Source organism: Nannobrachium achirus, assembly GCF_963921795.1.
Source record: "Nannobrachium achirus genome assembly, chromosome: 18".
Taxonomy (NCBI): Eukaryota; Metazoa; Chordata; class Actinopteri; order Myctophiformes; family Myctophidae; genus Nannobrachium; species Nannobrachium achirus.
The window spans coordinates 29483458-29505144 of record NC_137825.1 but is presented as its reverse complement, the minus strand read 5'-3'; the positions used below and the strand labels follow the sequence as shown (position 1 = coordinate 29505144).

The following is a 21687-nucleotide window of genomic DNA, read 5'->3' as shown; positions in this document are numbered from 1 at the left end:
TGACCAATTTAAAAAGATGACAGTCCCTGTTGTCATCTGAAACCTGCAGCCCTAGTGTGCAGCTGCAGGTGTAGTGTTGCCCCACTATCGCTGGGGACAGGACAGCAACCCACCCAGCATTGATTACCATCTAATTATAAACGAAGGAAGTGTGAGCTTGTTTGTTTCTAGGGTTGCTGTGGAATATAAGGTATTTGCACTTCTCCGAGATTTAATGCGATATTGGGTGCGAAATCCGCTGAGCACCAAGTGCTTCCTTCTCTTTTCTGTGCTTCCATCTCTCTTTCCCACTATCTGGCGCTGCCTTCACCCGCTTTCCACTTATTTCTGCCACCCTCTGGTTTCACAGCCTCTATAGGTGGTGCCTCCTGTAGCCACCGTTCACACCCCATCTGGAGATCTAAATAAACATATGTTGCGTTAATTAGGACTCAGTGCCGCACAACTGTTCATCTTTAGGAGAATGTTCCTAGAGCACAGGAACACCACAGGACGTCTGAAGCTCGGTTCATACTTCATCGACGTGTTGTGAGCTTGTAGGTCTGCTATTCTGGGTCGTTCTCAGTGAGCAACACCATCACAAGATGGAACATAAATTTGGCTTTACACTGTCTTACTTCTACCTTTGGCCTGATCCTTATTTTTCTCTTTTGCCTTTTGCACTCTCTCTCTCTTTTCTCAAATCTTTCTATGTCTTTAATATTATTATTACTCTTTTAGATTTTTTTTCCCCAAGTTTTAGGTACTCTCATGTACCTGTACAAAGAATGTAACAATAAAGTACAACCTTGAACCTTGATCTCTATACTGTACATTGTTTGTTATCATGACTGTGTGTGTGTGTGTGTGTGTGTGTGTGTGTGTGTGTGTGTGTGTGTGTGTGTGTGTGTGTGTGTGTGTGTGTGTGAGTGTGTGAGTGAGTGAGTGAGTGTGTGTGTGAGTGTGAGTGTGAGTGTGAGTGTGAGTGTGAGTGTGTGTGTGTGTGTGTGTGTGTGTGTGTGTGTGTGTGTGTGTGTGTGTGTGCGTGCGTGCGTGTGCGCGCGCTTGCGCGCGCATGGGTGCATGCGTGTGTTGGCCTACTACAAAATTTGCTATGGGCATGAAAACTGGGTTAAAGTGAACTGAAGGCCATGGTTCAGCATGTACAGCGGGCTTGATTTGTGAAGCATGTCTGACAAGCATGCTGTGCCCACCCACATCGGGCGATGTCAAGATGATGGTATTTATGGCCAAGGGTTATGCTCTCAAGAGGGACAGTTGACATAAAACATAAGTGGGAGATCACAGTGTGATTATAGAATAACACTGACGATAAATGCAAAAGTGCTATAAGCAAGTTTCAATCCAAGTACTTATATAGGAAGTAATATGTCAGCTGAGAAGAATGAAGTGATGGCATGGAGAGTGACAGGGTGAACCCATGGTCAACATACAGCCTCTTCAGGTTTCACAAGGCAGAGGCTGGGGACACTCACCCCTTTCCCTTTATACGCAGATCCACTGGACACAAGTTGTAAACAAAGTGGTGTCAACTTGAAGGCTTTATAACCTGCCTAATGTTAGTCGTTGATAAACAGTGCCTGTGTTCCAATTCAAATAAACAAGCCAGATTAACCACATATACCATAATATAATAGAATAATCAATTCAATGGTCTTTCTTTTTCAAGAAGTCAAAGTCACCGCTATAAGTTCTGGGCCCCCTGACACCTGGACCTTGGGGACTTATAATATTAGTTAACACGGACACATTAGCGTATACTTTATTTATGAATACTCGCTCACGCCCACTTCAGTTAAAATAAATAAAGACTAGTTCAATTTGTGTAGACAGAGTATTTGTTCTTGCTATCCATGCGTTTCATTCATGTTGAGTATGTACCAGTATTTAAGTCATCTGTGATGTGTTCCAGCTCTGCCAGCCTCCCTTCCACTCCCTCCTCACAGCAACCCTGTGTGTTAAAGGTGATACACCGTGAAATTTCACTTTTCCTATTTTAAAACCTTTTTTTGGGGTCCCACTAGCACCTTCTATCCTCACAAAGTCCCATTTCAGACCGATGTGTCTTTCTCTGGTTTTGAGAAGGCGAAGGTTAAAAGTATCCCAAGGGTTCTCAAAACAGGCTGTTCAGATTTGCTGCCGATTGTGACGTCATCTGACGATTGTGACGTCATCATATATATATTAAAAAAATATATATATATTTTTTTTTCCCAAAAAAAAACATTTTTTCAAAAAAAAAAATGTTTTTTTCAAAAGGATTTTGGGGGGGGGGGGGGTGGCGCAGTTCAGGCCAAAGGTGGTACTGCCGCTGAAATGCTCTGAGAGCCATTCAAAAATGAGAGAGGCTCTCTATTCAGGAGTGGTAATTTAGCCTCAAACCTTTTGAAAAACGTTTTTGGGACATAAACAATATGACATAAATACTTTTTAAATGCATGGTGTATCACCTTTAACTATCACCGTGTGATAATCCTCTGTAGTGACTGAGAGTTGGAGATATGAGATACTGTAATGTGACAGTTTGCACAAAAATGAATCCCTGTTTCATTAAGTAGTCCGTTGATGTCTATCGCCTCTAAATCTGTCAGACCGCAGAAGTCATACAGGCTATCCACTCAGCTTTTACTCCATTCCCTTGCAACTGTTAGGATTTAGCATTGAGTTACCGCACAGCTCTGCTTTCTGTGGCCGGGATTGTAAATTAAATTGCATTTTACTATTAATAACACTGGCTGACACTCTTACCCCAAGTGACATACAATAAAGGCAACAGAAAAAGGTCAGACAGTTCAAGATATACTGTAAAATTATTGCTTCACTTGTACTCACGTCTGCATCAAAGGCTTGACTCACGCTGTATACAACAAAGTGTACATCAGGCTTCACGGGGGACTCGCGGGGGACATGTCTGGCTGGTGTGGCCATGGTGTCGCTCACACCGTGGCCCTCTCGCCATCCGTGTCAACCCAGATGACTTCAGCCCATGCCCTTGTGAGCTCACCTTGCTATAGGAGAGATGCAGGAAATGGGATTACTGCAATGACAATGTGGTGGGGAGAAAACTGTGTCATACCTGCACTAGGGGGATTTCTCCAATGCATGCGTCTGTGTGTGTGTGTGTGTGTGTGCGTGCGTGTGCGTGCGTGTACATAGGTGTATACGAACATCTCCTTGCACAGATACATGTAGTGCTGTATGCTCACACACATGGACAGCTAATACCCCAGGGATATCTGTTTCATCTGTGTTTATGGAAGATATCTCCAGGCAGAGTAGCGATCATACAGGTCTTAAGAGCTGTAACCACTGCTGTACGACTCAATCAGACACACAGCCATGGTTTCTATCCAAATGTCAACCAAATGGAACTTGCTTTTAGTTGTTGTTAATGTTACCAGATGGGTGTGATTTACTATATATAAATATACAGTACATTTACCATCAATACACTCCCGTTTTGTCCTATGTGGTACAGTATTTACCAAGCCAAGGGCTTATTTACAGGTGAATTATGCAATGACATTTATTACAGTTGTGAGTTGTAAGGATTAGTTCTGGAGAAGTGTGTGTGTGTGTGTGTGTGTGTGTGTGTGTGTGTGTGTGTGTGTGTGTGTGTGTGTGTGTGTGTGTGTGTGTGTGTGTTGCATACATTTCTTGCGATACAGTTTTATCATTAAGCTCATTAGATAACAAATGTGAATAGAGTTTTTGAATCACAAAGTTCAGTTATGGTTCTGGTAGAATGGTAACGTTTTTATGAATAGGTATTTAATGAATATAAATCAAAATAATGGTTTGGCCAAGCAGCAGTTAAAAAGCAGCTTAATAAGCATATTTGCACATGCCTGTTTAATCTTACATGTTTTGGATCTGATACAATAATAAGTTCACTTCCTTTGAATTACCGGTATTAAAATAAGTGTTAGATAGCTCTATTGTGATATATTTATTTTCAGGTCAGGATACCAATTTGATCAAATCAAGAGACAGAACTCATAGGACACTAAGGACACTATACAGCAGTGGTTCTCAACCTTTTCAGGCCGCAACCACCAAAATAATCATATTTGAACTGGGCCCCCCCGACCCTGACGAGCACTAAGAGTTGAAACATTACATTTTGTATAACACGGTTCTATTGTGAAAATAGCAGATTGTCTATTTTCACAATTTCTGGCTCGAATATTTGACAATTTGGCCAATGTTTAATTTGTCATTTTGGTATTAAAAAGTCCTTAAATTGTTAATTTAGAAGTGTGCAGATACCCTCTATACATTTAAACTTTACATTGGTTTGTTTACTGTTGAGTGAGAAAACAATGTTGCACATTAAGTTAATCATCTGGGGACCCCCCAAAATAATATGGCGGTCCCGACCCACAGGTTGAGAACCACTGCTATACAGGATAAACAAGTTAAATTAGAAGTGAAAAAGAAGTTTTGGAACTGAAACACTATCAAATTGAGGTTGATAAATGGGCCACACACGTGAAAATAAAATCTTCCTTCAATTGCTAGAGAGACAGATTATAATGATTACTAGAGCATTAACCTATCAACAAACTTTTTGTTTTAACTAAAAAATATTAGGTATATCATTTACAGGGCCTAAAATTATTCAAATTTAGTGAGATCGTGTCATGATTAGTCCAGGGGTTGGAGATGGTTAGGCCTACGATCCTGTTAAACAACTTGAGGCAAAATAATAATAATAATAATAAATGTAATAAATAATAATAATATTAATAATTGCCTACTTTTGATTGTTGAGAAAGCATCATTCTGATGTTTCTGTAAGCAAATGATCTTAGCCTGTAGCTGGAGCTGTAGCTGAAGCATAGCCTATACAGCCTGTTATCTTTATAATCATTAAATGTTTAGCCTATTTTATTTGTTTCTCAAAAAAAAAAAAAAAAAACTTGCGCACAGGACCAGACCCCCCCCCCCCCCCCTGATTAAAGGGGGGCCGTCTCTCTGTCATCATGTGGAGCCTATCACGTCTTGCCTATATGCATCAGACACACCTCCAAAATATTACCACTCACATGATGGATATATCATACACACTAGAATGCTGGCCATGTGTTACAGTCACTGGTATAGCGAAAAATAACAAATAAAAAGACAAGACAGACAAATCTAATTAGACGTTATAGTGATGTGAGATGGTATGCGTTTAATTAAAAGTATAGGCTACAGCCTATATATTGATCATCTCTACCCTGCTGCTTCGCCTTGCGAGTCAGTCATTTGTGGAGAAACTTCTTATCAGTGTTTTGACTGAAAACTTGCTCCACGCTTATTTAAAAAAAAATCGCAGTGATTTAATTCAATTTAAGGGACTGTAGATTAGAAAGGAGTTGAACCTATGACATTACACGCTCATCCACCCTGTGAGCGGGGCTGCAGATGGGCGACATAGGAGGCATTAATCTGTACCTCAGCATGTTGAATGGGACTGACGCGCAAACTTTCGGAAAGGACGCCGATCTCAGCAACCACGCTCACCACCACCGCACCAACAACAAGGACTTAGCAGATTTCAAGATGGGCATTCAGGACGCGAGGTTTTACTACTCGGACTCGGTTCAGAGCGGACAGGACGCCCTGGCTCTGTCCTACCACACGGACCAGACCGTCGGGGGGTTCGGTGCCCACCACCACCACCAGGCGGGGAGGTCGTTCTACTCACAGTCCCTCGGCAGTAGCTGCCCGTTCGTCGGCGGCGTGCGGTCGCCGGCTAGGAGCGGCGGCGGAGGACAGGGTTACATCAACGCGCACGGAGAGGGCTTTCCCTCCAGCGGGAAAGAAGTTTATCACCACCCCGCCTCTCCTCCGGAGAGCTACCCAGCAGCCTTCCACCACCATCAGCACCACCACGGCTACCCGCGGCCCCTCTACCCGCTGCCCGGGCTGCAGGTGTGCGGCAAGACGCAGACTCTCCTCAACAACTACCCGCTGTGGGCCAAGTTCCACAAGTACCACACCGAGATGATCATTACCAAACAGGGCCGGTAAGCAGGCACCAAAAAGGTCTTTAACATTTTTCCAAAACGCGTGGTGTCGGCTTTAATTTTAGGCAATTGCATGGTCCCAGTTGGCCACTGAAAGGTGGGTCTCGTCAGGTGACAGCCTGACAGGTATGTTGTGTTGGCTGAAAAAAGTTTAACTATAGCTCTCTTCACAACTTTTTGGAAGCGTTGGTTTCGATTCTCAGTTTAACACTCACCAATAAGCAATAAGCCGTCTTCATTCATCTTTTGAGAATGGCGTGTGTGGGGCTATAACATCCAGGTTCATTCAATTAACTCCGAAAAGTGATCAAATAAATTACAATTAGGCCTACAAATTCTTAAACAATGGGTAACTAGATTATTTATTATAATTGTATTTTATATTTATTCGAATCAAACTACAATATAGCCTATATAGTTTAGTAAATGTATCGGTCCCGTTAAATGTAACTCTCAATTAGGCCTAATATGGCAAAATAGGTCGGAAAGGCCCTATTTCAATGGGTTTTGCTTGTGGTATAACATATAAAACCCAACGGAAACATAATTTCCGTTTATCTAAAAAACAATAACATAGTAAAAGGTCTTTAGCCTACGCTTCTTTTAATTCAAGTAGGCCTACACTAACCTTTATGATTTTGAGAACGTGCGAGGATTGTATACTCAACCTGTAATTTGATTTCCATAATGCTATGATTCCAGTACACTTTTTTTCTTTTTCTTTTTACTTAGGGGTTTTTCCTCATTACTCAAATAGGGATACAGCTGTTGTGTCCACTGTACTCTGTAGGCCTATATTGCGCTCTCTGCTAAGTTAAAGCAGTGAACACGTCAGACAGCACTGGTAGAAATGTTCCATTACTAGGCTATTTATTAGGTATTTTAAAAACAAAACATATTGCCTTTATAGCCTACTGAACGTGCGTAATATGCTATATAGGCTGTGTTTAACAATAGGCCTAATTATAAAATGTATTTAATAATGTTTAGAGGACATGGGTAATGGGGCGGATGTTTATTATCAGTTTAAAATCACAATTGCAGACCATTAGGTATCTATAAAACATTGAATTGTTAATTCTTCAGTAGTTTGTCCCTTTGCTGTGGGCTGTGTGTGTGTGTGTGTGTGTGTGTGTGTGTGTGCGCTCCATTTGAGTAACTAATCCTAACAATAATGATCAACAGGTCATAATTAAAGTGCTTTTAAGTATGATTATGTACATATTCCACCTAAAATACATGTAGTCATTGCCCTCCACTCATCCACAAGCAGCGCACACACACACACACACACACACACACACACACACACACACACACACACACACACACACACACACACACACACACACACACACACACACACACACACACACACACACACACACACAAGTTCATAACATTTGTCACTGCTTCCATTACTACTAAAAAATAAAAGCAATGCAATGTGCATGTATCTGCATTAAAGTGTGACGGGACAAAGAAAGTAAAACTTTATTATCCCATATAAATTCAGGTGGTCGTGGAAACAAAACGAGGGAACGAAAAACAGCAAACACATGACAGATATGAAAGCGCGCAAGGAGACACAGGCATTCAAGTCACTGATGACTGCAGTCAATCTTTCATCCTATGTGTAAAACCACAAACCCCACGTCCTCTTTAAAATACATGAATCTTGTCAATATGAGGATTCTCTTCCTCATGCCTTAAATAAATGTACAGTGGGCTGCCAAAAACGAGCGATGGACACGTTCAACCATGCAGCCTGAGCCCCTGTTGCAACCATAATGTAAAACCATGTCTTGCAGAAATTCCCTTGGTTGTGCAGAAGTGTGACCTCAAGTGGAAAAGAAAAAAAGGCAATATTCTCCCCTCTCCGTCCTTAAATTTGCAACTTACCTTTTGGCTCCCATGATAAATTTTCACTGATTTCACGAGGAAGGTCTTGGGTCTGCAATGTTAATCAAAACCTGCAGCAGCATGAGAAGACGACAGAAAGAAGAGCAGGGTCTTACACTGCTGGGTCTTTAGATGGCCATGCTGAGAAGTTGAGGCACCTTTGAAGTCCAGGAAGTAAAAGTCAGGATATCTCTTCTTTTTTTAATATGCTATCTTCACCTTCTGCTCTCTTCTGGTAGATGTCGAGTATATACTGTAGGCAGACAGGATCTCTTAGATGTTCAGGGTGCCTGCCTTGGCCTTTGAAATCTACAGCTATTCTGGGTCCTGCAGCAAGGCACTGAATTCGCTTTGCTACAGAACTCTTTTCAACTTTCCTCCCTGAGATAAGCTGAATTCATATAGTTGTGTCGGATGGCAGCTAAACTAGTGAAACTTGATTGAATTGGTTGATTATGAGATAATATAGATATTGTAGATAGATACGCAGGAGATTACAGACAAAAATAGGGACAGGATTACTCATTTAACAAGAAATAAATGTATTTCCTTCCATCCAATTTAAATTGTAAGTTCATAATTTTTACAAGTTATAAGGAACTGTAACACTTCCAGCTGTATCTTTAGTTACAAAAAAATAAATAAATCACCCTACTATAAACTTGTATTCATTTGAAATAACAAGTACAACTTGTTGAGAGTTTATATAAATCATTATTTGGATAATTGGCCTTTGGCATAATTTGAACACTTTTAATGTATAAAGACTATTATCGATAACATACAAAGTAGGGTGGGATAGGCTAGAGAATAGAGTATGACATTTCTTTGTCATACTATAATATAGTATGACAAAGAAATGTCATACTCAATAATATTATTACTCCTCTTCAGATAAATAGTTCAGAGCTTAACTTTGGATTCAGAGCTTCAGATGCTCACACTCTGGTCCAGTGAACTCAAACCACAAGGTCTACCATAACTTTCATGTCTGCCTGAGCTTCTGAGCAAAAAAGTACTTGATTTCTGATTCTCCTGGATTAAATCCATTATGAATTAAAATAATGGATATTGTAATTTTTTTCATGAATATTAGGAAAGTGGAAAGCTCTGTATGTCTGTCTCTCTCCTCAAGAGAGACAGACCTATTTCAAGGTTTTGACAGCATGACCTGACACTTCCTGTTCAGCTGTTTATGTGTGCATATGCAGCTTTTCGCAGAACCTCTGCTGCCAATATTTTCAGAGGTAGCTTAACAAGTGCTTCCCCTTTCATTGACATTCATCCTGTCAAACTATTTGGGCCAATTGAATTTTCTGGTATAAAGTAACCTAGGATATAGTACAGTTCATTGTAGTTTATGTCAAAAATCTCTTCTCAATTAGTGTGTTTTTGTTTTCAGACAGTACAACACATCAAGCTAAGCCTTAATGTAAAGCCTGAAGTCCAGTTAAAAGCATAGCCAACATAACAAACAGGCTGCCGGGCAGTGTGAAAACCTCATGGAAAGCTTGCCTGTGTCCGGCAGCAGCTGTAGACTGGCATGTTTTTATCACAGATGATCGAGTGTACGTGCGGTGACATAAACTGGACGTGAACTCCTGTCTGGATGAATCAGTGGGTGCACTCAAGTAGAAACGTCTTCTCCCCGGTGAATATCCAGCCACTCTCCTCTTTCGGCTCCACATCCCCAGGACAGGAACCCCCTCCTCCTCCCTTCTCCCTCCCCCTCTCAAATTTTCCCTTTTTCCTCTAACCTCTGTTTTCCACCCGTCTGTCTGGTGGGGGTTACCCCTCCCAAGCCTTCGACCCCTCCCGCCGACACCAACCAACGCGGTTTATTTTGATTTCTAAATGTCACTAACATTTGTAACCGAATTACTGACTGGCTTGCTACATGCACTTGTGTGTTTAGGGCTGTCACAATTATTACATAATCGTCTAATCGTGATTATTTGACATTATCCCAATTATTTTGTCATAATCGTCATAATCGTGAATGTTGAAAAATTTCCGAAATAGTGGAAATAGCAGATCTACAAGCGATGCGACGCGTTGTGAGCTTGTAGATCGGCTATTTCCACTATCAAAGTTATTTTTGAAGTAGTAAGTTGTCAAATATGTCAGTAATTTCTTTGTATATTTAGGTTATGTGTCATTTCTACCATGTACAACTTCAAAGCCTAAAAGCCAAACAGAAATGTAATTATCAATGACAAAAACACAATTAAATCGTTAATCGCCAATTATTTGAGTGAAAATTAATCGTCATGTAAAATGTCATATCGTGACAGCCCTATGTGTGTTTCCACGGTATTATGACCGAGCACACATACTTCAGCTATGAGTATTCACATGAATCACATGCACAAAACGTCTTGAGCCAGACAGAGAGAACAGTCCTCCGTCCTATGTCATAACCATCATCTTATCGGTGAATCATGATAGTAAATTGGAAGAGGAGCAGGGGGTGTCGCACCAAATTCTGGGCCCTTACAAGGATTCACTGCGGGGGTTGGGTTAACCCATTTAGACTGGGAACGCATTATTACTTATTATTTTGTGCTTTAACTGTTGAAAAATAGCAGATATACAAGCTCACAGCGTGGCACTGTGAGCTTGTAGATCTGCTATTTTTGAAAAATCTAGATTTTCTTTTTTTGTCAGTGGTGCTCAAACCTTTTCATGTGAAGGACCCACAACATTATATGTATTTGGCCACGGACCCCCATCTCAAAATATTTAGTTCCAGGGACCCCCCCAGAAGCATAATTTGAAAAAATACATATACGGTACATAAAATACATATATTCAAAGATTATTCAAAGATTTGCACACATTTTCACGACTTTTCAAAAATAGCAGATCTACAAGCTCGCAGCGCGGCACTCGGTGCCACGCTGTGAGCTTGTATATCTGTTATTTTTCAATAGTTAAAGCATAAAATAATGAAGGCCCCTCCCTCCACCTTGGGCCCTAGTAACTCAGTCCCACTTTTCCCCCCCTTGTGACGCCCATGCTGGTGGTTAGCTACATATCTATTAAAGCACCCAGCACCGACAAAGTGGCCCCTCTGAGTGGGGGCACCTAACCTCCGTGACTGTGTTTGTGTGCCAGCCTGTTCCAAGGGCATGTATTGCAGAGTAGCACACACTAAGCTAAAAATATTTTCATACAGTGCAGCAGGCAGTTGTTTGTTCCATTTCCTTGTGGTTGTAACTGTCCTTGTAAAAATATAACCATGCGATACACAGACAGTCCTAGGTAGAGAGCGCCATGGCTTCTCTTACCACTGCTACCACACTGCCACTCGCAGCACTGTACCAATACTGCTGTTTTCAACGGGTTGCCTGCACTGAACGAAAACCCCATGAGCACCCCCCCCCCCCCCCCCCCCCTCCCACATGCATGCAAATACGCCTCTGCGTGGTGAATGGTGATGTCTTTTGGTTTCCAGTTCCACCCATACCCAGTTCTGATTTCCTATAAAAGGCCCTACTTTAAGTAAGTATGACAATATCAGTGGAGGAAAATACTTCTTCAAATCTACTTTCTAGATTTACCTCATAGAGAGTAGGAGGGCAGCAAGATACATTCATACCCCGAAATGCCTGTCGCCACCGGTTTCTGTTTTCACTTATATTAAACACTGTCGTGGAAGAAGAGACCTTTCACCTGTTCTGTGCTCGTTGCTAAAGAGCTGCTGCAATGATTGGATTTCACTGAGAACCCTGATAATTTGCTAAACTGGACTGAGACTAGAAGGCCCAGTGGAGACCATCCACAGCAGATCTTGTTCTGCCCACCATGAATAATCGAGCACGGTTTTGGTCCAAAAGCACAGCCCTATATGAGAAAAGGCCAAAATGTGCAGCCACGCTTTTTAAAGTAGAAAATAGTTTGAATTCTTTTCAGAAATTCACTTATGACTGCTTTTTATCAGCTGTCGAATCACAACTGTACACAGAGCTGTTCCTCATCCGAGATCTATGCCACGCTATTGGTCGGACTGTGTGAGATACACAGTCAGACTATATACACAGAATTACACTCACAGCTTTTGCGAAATGGAGAGAGAGAGACAGAGAGAAAGAGAGAGAGAGGAAACATGGCCAAAACAGGCAATCTATAAGCTCACAGTGCATCACAAGGTCACACATTGTGAGCTTGATCAGCTATTTTTAAAATAGGGCTTAAAGGACGATTTTTTATTTTTTTTACAAGGGTTCATGTTTTAGATTGTAATTAGAGAAAATAAAAAACAAGTGTTAAAATGTTTTCATTTACTGCTTTCTATCGTTAGAGCAATTTAAATTACTTTGATTTCAGTGGTTGGGGGCATGCATGCAAGTGGATATAATTTTTAGTCACAATAAGCCCATTCCCAAGATGCACCACTATCCTTCATGGGCAGATGTGACTTAAGGGGGCTACTGTAAATGGCAATAAAGAAATCGCCGGCTTATTGTGTCTAAAAAGACATATTTAGCCACTTGCATGCATGCCCCCAACCACCGAAATCAAAGTAATTAAAATCGCTAAAACGATAAAGCAGTAAATGAGAACATTTTAACACTCATACATTTTTTTCTTTTCTCTAATTACAATCTAAAATATGAACCCTTGTTGTAAAAAAACTAAGTTGTCCTTTAAGTGGTTAATATAAGTTTCCCTTGCTGCCGATATGCATATAATATACAAACACTAGGGTAGCGCATACGTACATACACACTCATATGTGCATAACTGCACACCAATATACTGTACACAGGAATACACTCCAGAATAAAGTGCAGAGGCACTCCAAGGTCTCTCCTTGCACTCTTCAGTTGTTTTTTGAAGTAGGGCCCACAATTAATTTAAATTACCTGAATCTACATGATCACATCATACAAAAAGTAACAATTATAATAATCTTACTTATGCTTAATTTATACTTTTTGGACATTAAACTAAAAAATGGGTACAATCCCATTCTTAACTTATTTTATTAATCAGAGATGACAAATGACTAATTACAGTAATGACTATAAATAAGACATGGCAGTACAGCAGGGCAGCTATGAGGGTATAGAACAAAAATAGGCTTAGATTAAATGTTATAGCATACATGAAGTGATTAAAACATACAAGCAGAAAACAAGTCACAAAGCGCAGTGCGATCAGCTTGCTGGGGTTAATGCTGACAACACGTTGTAAAGTGACTCATTAATCGTTGTGTCCAGAACCCACTACCCAGCATTTGCAAGGTTATTGTGTGGGTGAAATAGGTTCCCATACTTCACTCCCTCTCCATCCCTCCCTCCCTCCCCTGCCTCCCTCTCTCTTTCTCCTCTCCCTATTGCCCCCACGTCTCCCCTTCTCCCTCTTTCCCTCATAATCTGGGCACACACTCACAGGTATATGGGCAGGTGATGTGATAATTTGCGCTGACGTCAGGCATGTACTGTACATATTTGGCATACTAGAGTTTCAGGCCTAACACCTATGTCGCACTACCAATCTGACTGATATGACCAATTGCCCAATGCCCATATATGGAGATCTCTGTATCTGTCAGTACTTGTCTCTTTTATGCCCATATATGGAGATCCCTGATGTCATGAAGGCCCTTTTGTGTATAAAAGGGGCAAGTATGGGGGAAAATCAGCGGAGCTGATTTGTTTGCCCCTGATGCCATGACGACACTTTAAACAACAGAATATTTGGGCGTAGCTACATTGGAGACTCCGTACATGGTTATGGTTAAGTCATGGCGATATGAGTGTGAGGCCATGGACCGCCCGTCGCAGTGTAACAACTGTTGTTGTGGTTATTGCATTGACAACAGATCACAAATGTCCAGTCCATGTGCGGGCATATGATATCTGACCGGCGCACAGACACGCAACTTGAACTTTATATAGTACTGTATACTGTATATGGGCTGCCATGTCAAGCTGCAAGCATGTCATCATGTGCACATTTATCAACACCAATTACACTGTGAAAGATCGGCACAGTGTCTGTCTGCAGCATCATGTGCAAATATTATGTCATCAAGCATGAATGGACAGGTAATGAATGGGTCAAATTGTGAAAGTTCAAGGAGTTATATAATTTAGGGTTTACACTACAGTAGAGAAGGGAGAAGCACTCTATCAAAACTAATGTTGTGGTAGTGACTATTCTGAAGCCACGCTGTTCCCTTATGCATTCCAGATGTGCACAGCAGATGTATGTGTCTAGTGTGTGTGTGTGTGTGTGTGTGTGTGTGTGTGTGTGTGTGTGTGTGTGCGTGTGCGTGTGCGTGTGCGTGTGAACTGTGGGTGTGAGCATGCATCCAGTAAATGTGTGCATACGTGCACTCAGCGCGTAATGTGTGCCTTGTGCATGCTGGTGTGTGTGTGTGTGTGCATGCATGTGAATACCTTTTTCACAGTGTTTGTTTGTCCCAGCTTCCTCTTGCTTGCCTCTGTGCTGAATCGCCTGGGGACAGTCTGACCTCTCTCTTACCTCTTCTCAGTGACGGCCTCTGTGATCAAAATCAGTTCGTCCAGTAAAGCTCCAGCAATCAGACACCTCTTCTGGGACATCTTTTATTAACAGCAACATTAAATATTCACCTATGCTCCCTTACCCTGCCTTGCACACACAGACAGTACAGTACCAACTCTGCGCCATCCCTTCCCCCCAGTGCTTGCACTCTGCTCCTCTGGACGGTGAACCGAAGGCAAACAGTTCACGATAGTTGTGCGCCGGAAATACCCGGCGTGAGCTTGTAGATCTGCTCTCTTTGACGCGTGACCCCGTCGCACGGCGAAATACACCAGACTTTTAATACAGGAAGGTGAACGCATTTGAGTCCACGCCCCCCATTTGCCACATCTGCACACAATGAGACGCTCTAGAGTCTCTTCATTCATGTAACCTTTTGTATTGATGAATGTGTTTAACCTCGTTTACACGTTTCACAGGGTAGCCATGTGTCCCTAGTGAAAATAGGATACCCCACCCTTACGGACAGATCTGCTTGCTGTCTTGAGTTTGAGCTGCTTGAATGACTGCATACAGTGCTGCCCAAACACAGTTGGATGGAAGAGGGGAGCAGGGCACAATCAGAGCCAGTGATTTAAAAGATACTTTTGTGACGTCAAAAACATCAAATTGAGCGAGATTTCCTAGCTAAATTTATGGTAGATTATAACTAGACCTTCTCGGGGAACATGCAAGTTGGGAATGCATGCCCCACCCGGCTATGCGATACCCATCCTGTTGTACCTGTTGCCAGAGAGTACTCGCTGTACCCGCTGTACCCACTGTTACAGAACCCAGTGAAGTACCCGTTTCAAAAGTTATAAACAGGTACTCACCTACTCTGGAATGATGCAAGTTGGGAATGCAAGTCCCCATCCGTTTATGCAGTAACCTAACCGTACCCAACCCATTCTATAAAAAATAATCAAACTCTGATAGCCTGAATGTGATTGTCTCATGGTATCTCTCTGCACTGTAACATCTACACACACACACACACACACACACACACACACACACACACACACACACACACACACACACACACACACACACACACACACACACACACACACACACACACACACACACACACACACACACACAATTTAATTTAACTCTGAGAACCAAATGGTCCCATTCACATAATGTGTACTCTACCTAGTTAAAATGGATGAATCAACACTGAGAATTTTACTGTTTGTGTTTGTCTAGGAGGATGTTTCCCTTCCTGAGTTTCAACATCAGTGTGCTGGACCCCTCTGCCCACTACAATGTCTATGTGGATGTGGTTCTGGCAGACCAGCATCACTGGAGGTACCAGGGAGGCAAGTGGGTCCAGTGTGGCAAAGCAGAGGCCAACATGCCAGGTGAGCTCAGAAACAAAGTGTATCCTGATACACATACTATAGCCCAATACTGTACTGCACATTAATTATGTTGGTTGGCAAGCCAAAACTGTGAGACTGTACTAGCACTTAATTTTGCTCAAACACATTGCTAAATGTAGGCCTAACTAATAGGTCTAGGCTTACCAAAATGCACTTACCAGAGTACATACCAAAGGAGAAGTTATAACTAACATTAGCTATATTATAGCTAATGTTAGCTATAACATAGCTAACAATATTATTAACTGTTAACTGTTATACATCTGAGACTATAACACATCCCTGCATTGTTAGACTATATTAAAAGCACATTGGTACTTACATTTAGTTGCACGCTCACTAATAAAATATATCCCACAAAACTCTTCTAACAATGGGATGTCCAGCTGTCCTCACACTGAACTAATCATGTACTACTGCAGCCAGTAGCTGCACCCACTAATTGACCACACCTGGCTTGCATGAATAATGCAGCAAACTGCCACTTAAGCTGGTTGCACACTGCTGCGTTGAAATCGCGCGAGAGAGAGAGAGAGAGAGAGAGAGAGAGAGAGAGAGAGAGAGAGAGAGAGCAAAGGGACCCAGTGATAGGCAAGCTACTTGGAAAAAGTAGTTACCTAAGCTACAAGTTACACTCGATTAAATATAGCTAAAGCTACAGCGAAGCTATCCCCAAAGAAATGTGGTAAAAGTAGCTAGCCAAATCAACTAATCACTACTTTTCTTTTATTATTATTATTATTTTTCTTCTTCTTAAGTCCTTACACTGTCATCTGGGGAGGGGGGGCATACGTCTTGAACGTCCCCTCACTATTGGGGACACTATTGCAATTGACTGGTCTATGTATTTATTTATTTTTCCCAACCGTGATTCACAACAGATTATGATGATTTACACACATATTTTAAGTCAATTTTACTAATCTATTAGCCCCAAATTGCATTACATTAGGCCATGGACCTAATTTCGTCCTAGGGACACTTGTTTATGATTTCAATTAAATAAACCTACAGTATATAAAATCATTATAATATTGTGGAATGGACAGACCCACTGGGTCCTTGAGGATGTCTCAAGGACCCCTTGGCGTTCCCCAAACCCCACTTTATCAACCCGACACTGTCACATCCTTTTGAGTGATGCAAGAGAGCATTAATTTACGCCGTATTCATGACTGTACTCATTTCAGTTCCAGCTTTTTTTTGGGTTTCACTCTCTCACTCCAGTGGGTGGCGTCTTCCTGTGACAAAAAAGCCCTATAGGCCTACTGTATACAGTACTTCTTCATACAACCAATAAAAATATATCCCCCCAAAATGCAATCCTCCCCCCCCCCTCCCCCAGAGGGGATGCAGATCAAAAACAGAGGATTTCCCCCTAGCCTAGCAAATCCAACCCTGAGTTATCTGGAGAGTCATCCAGGCAGGCCATTTTTCTGAATGGCAACATTTTTACCACAGTAATAAAAACTGGGTGAGAGTGCATGCATGGTGTTGTGGCTACAGGTGACAGCTGATGTGCTAAAGTGGTGGCTGTGACACAGTTTTGCTTAATTTAATTCAGTGTTGTGAACAAGGTTAGTGGATCATTGTGGTAACTGGAGACACAGTGCATGTGACATCACACTCAAATCACCTCCTGATAGTTTCCTGTCATGTACAGATTTAGCTTTAATGAGTGAAACTATAGGCTAATACTGCAAGTGTTTTAGATAACTGCAGTCCAGTTTCTAAAAATAAGTGGTAAATATTAAATCATATACGGGTCATATACATGGGATGTCCAAAACATCAGCGATCTATTTTATAGACTTGCGATAATGACATGGCCAAAATAGAGATGTCAGGTTGAAAGTGGTTGAGACAGCCATACTGAATACGTGTTACGTGTTTTGATTTTGCCACTCTACCAACAGGCAACAGGATGTACATGCACCCGGACTCTCCTAACACAGGAGCTCACTGGATGAGACAGGAAGTGTCATTCGGCAAGCTGAAACTCACCAACAACAAAGGCAGTTCTAACAATGTGGCACAGGTACCGTGCATGTGCTGTCCTCTCTTCCTGCATGCTGTCTTCAAACGTTTTTTATTTTGTATGTCTATCACTTTACTTTAAGTCCTCTTCCTCTTTTTTAAGCTACGCAACAGGAAAACATTTTAAAAACCAGCCAAGTGAAACTGGCTTTAATCCAAATTAAACATACCTGTACATATTGTTTTGTCTTTGTGCCTATTGTAACACAACCCAACGCTGCTTTGTCATAAAATAATATTAGTCATCATCAAATTATATATAGGTTTTTCACAAGCTTGGTCATAATAAAACTTTTGGTCTTTTTAACCCTATAAGTGCCTATCCCGAACAAGTTCGGCTTTATTTCAATCCAATACAATATTTTATTTGCTATTTTACTTACCCCGAGCTGCTTGGAGCAACGTGGGTGGTCCTTGCTCGTCCAGCGCTAGCCAACGAGAGACGCTAGATGGTCCGACGATTTATTCCATTGAAAATGGTTTAAAATAAAGTTTAGAGCCCCCCAAAAAAACCTCAATATATACTGTCGGCGGCGCGACGTATTCCTGAACTAGTTCGGGATATTTAATAAAATGAATTATTTAATCGGAGGCCTCAACGAAGCCCCGGTCTAAACGTCCATCCATGGTCCAGGCCAACACTCGGCCATACACCGGCCGTAGTCGCGCTAACGGCCGCATCGCGCCGCCCACTCCAATAATAAATCACATCTTTAGACAGGATTTTCTCCGGATTGTGTTCCCAGACCCAAAGAAAAAGTTTTTTGCGACTGAAATAGCTTTAGATCGGGCTTCTAAATGGGTTAGCATTTTGGCAACGTGTCAGCTAGCTTCCTCCTCTCGTCACCCATAGCATTGGCTGGAGTGAAATCCCAAGGCACTTGGGACAGTGTCGACGGAAGCTAGAGCGAAGGTCTATAGAGAAATTTCTGGCACTCTAGCGCCCCTTGTGGCCGGCGGCACTGTATGAGTTAAGATTCGTTTTGGATTTTTGGATCTTGACTTTTAATGATTTCCATTTTCTTTTCTTATGATAATGTTATGTCACCTCATCTTTAGTAAGTAGAGAGAGATGGATTTGTTTAGTAATTTGTCATTGTACCATTGCCTTTCTTTGCATTCTGCAACTCTAGATGATTGTGCTCCAGTCGCTCCACAAGTACCAGCCTCGCCTCCACATCGTGGAGGTGAAGGAGGATGGTACGGAGGAACCCTACCTCTCTGCCAAGGCCCAGACCTTCATCTTCCCCGAGACACAGTTCATTGCAGTCACTGCCTACCAGAATGCTGATGTGAGTAAATAGACACAGATTATCACATGAGTTAGTTACACCAAATGTTGTTGATCAGTGTTCCAGGAGTCTGTACTTGGCTTTTCTCCCTCTACACCAAATCTCTTCACTGAAAATTCTTCAAGCTGACAATGCATCACCTTGTGAAGTGTTGGCAGGTTGTAGATATGCTACTTCATGCAGAATAGTCACCAATTATAACATTCCCTGAACAGGGATTCTATGGTTCATGTGGTAAACATGTTAGCAATGTGGTCTCTTTGAACAATTCTGTTTGTAGGAATTGGAATTGTTTATGTGAACTATAATCTTTGACGATTATCTTTTTAAATTGTGAGATTATTTGCAGAGTTTGAAAGTTTTTGTTGTTTCTTTGTATTGCATGAGTCCTAGGCCTCATGCAATACAAAGAAACAACAAAAACATTCAATCCATCTTGGCAGTTGACGACTCACCTTCTGCTTGTGTTTATTTTTTTGTGAGGGGTTGTGAGTAAAAAGAAAGCAGCTTTTGTATACAGTAGGCTAAATACTGTATGTACCCAATGAGTTCATATCAAGCTCTCGAATGCAACCTCCATACGTTCTCAGATCAATGATTAATAGCAGAGCCTTGTTTAAGGGAGATGGATTTGATTTATGCATGTAGGCCTCATGAATAAGTACTGTAAGTGGTATTTGTAGAATACGGGTGTCTTTATGGACTGCTACGTTCTTGTCAAACACCCCGACAACAACAACATCAACGACTCTGTAATTTCACCTCCCCTGACCCCCATAGCTCATGAGTTACAGTTAAAAATACATTTTGTAACACTTCAAAGAGTTACTGTACACTGACATGAAAAAGACATGGTGTGTTGTGTGATAGACACGTTTACCCCACCGCTAGGAATAGAAATGCACCCACACCCATGTGCTAGACGCAGCCACGATCAGAAAAGAATCACACGTTATCCTCATTAATAATTGCTCTCTCTGTCTCTCTCTCTTTCTCTCTTTCTCTCTCTCTCTCTCTCTCTCTCTCTCTCTTTCATATGCCTATCCCTATAAAACACTCTCCTAACACAGATCACTCAGCTGAAAATAGACCATAACCCCTTCGCTAAAGGCTTCCGGGACAATTACGACACGTAAGTAAGCCGGAAAATAACTGAATTAATAAAAGAGTAGAGCCAGAGCACCTTGGCTGAGAATGTTTGAACTTTTAACCCCTTTAGTATGCACAGTGAAATCCCCAGTGTTCATTTATCTCCATTTGTACACTGTCAGTTAAATGAACACTCAGGATTTTATAGTGTGTGTAAATAAGAGGTACTGCAGGGTGTGGACGTTGATACCACATAACTGTCCAGGCCCCTCCTGCCATATTATGTTCTTAATATCTAAAATAATATGTGTGAATATTGTGCTGTGTGGCTGTGAGTTTGGGTATATAGCTTGAGGTTTGGGCAGGAAATAACACCTTCTCCTTCCTCTTCTTCTCACTCGCTTTTTGCCTTACCTCCCTGCTGTGCCCGCTTGCGCGCGCGCGCGCACGCACACACACACACACACACACACACACACACACACACACACACACACACACACACACACACACACACACACACACACACACACACACACATACACACATCCATACACACACACACACGTCCCCTCCTTCCTCCCCTAGGCTGTATGCTGCCCCTGAGTCAGACCGCCTCACCCCTTCCCCTACCGAGAGCCAGCAGCTGCTGCCGGGGACCTGCTACTCACAAAGCTACCTCTCTGAGCAGTACATGAGCCCGCTGCCCCAGAGCCGCTTCTACAGCCGAGAGCCCGTCGGCATGGCCCAGCAGTCCAAGGACCCTTCCTCCAGCCCCAGCCCCCACAGCCGCTGGTACCTGTCCCCGCAGCAGAGCGTGACTCCTGGCCGCTTCGACTTTGGCTCCTCCTACGAGGGCGACTTCTCCAGCAACGGCTTCTACAAGCCCTTCCCCCTGCAGACGTCGGCCCATCACCACGCCCTGGGCTACTACTCAGACCACCCCTTTGCCTCCGCCAGCGGGGCCCACTCTTCGGGGGGCTGGGGCTCCGGCCGCCCGTCCTCCCAGTACCTAAGTCACCCCGGCAAAACCGGCTCTGGCCTGGGCTGGTACCGGCCCATGTCATCGTCGTCGTCTTCCTCCCCCTCTTCCATGTCTCCCAGCAGCCACAGGCTCCACCACGTCTCTCTGCTGGAACCGCTGAGACCGGCCCCGCTGCAGGACAAACCCAAAGAGAGTGTGGTGAGCGCGGCGGAGGAGGACCCCTGGCTGGAGCCGCCCTCGGTCAAATCGGTGGACTCGACCGACTCGGGCCTGTTTGAGGGTGTGGCGGGCGAGAACAAGAAGAGGAGGGTGTCGCCCTACACATCCAGTACCGAGAACTCCCCGACCACGCGCACCGGAGAGGTCTGCGAGAAGGACAGTGGCAGCGACACCGGCTATTATGGCTTTTACACCCACTAAGGACCCCATGCTCTACTGTCGTCTCCACCCCCAGCCAT

The 21687-nt window shown here is 42.7% G+C and overlaps 1 protein-coding gene across 1 annotated transcript; it reads left to right on the top strand.

Moving 5' to 3' along the window:
- Positions 1–5412: 5412 nt before the first annotated feature.
- Positions 5413–21649, top strand: tbx21 (T-box transcription factor 21; the record flags this gene model as incomplete). The annotated part of the gene is made up of 6 exons (XM_080747623.1): positions 5413–6017; positions 15651–15805; positions 17743–17864; positions 18997–19155; positions 20226–20287; positions 20833–21649. The coding sequence occupies 6 exons, from the start codon at positions 5413–5415 to the stop codon at positions 21647–21649; spliced, it is 1920 nt and encodes a 639-aa protein (XP_080603749.1).
- Positions 21650–21687: the final 38 nt, after the last annotated feature.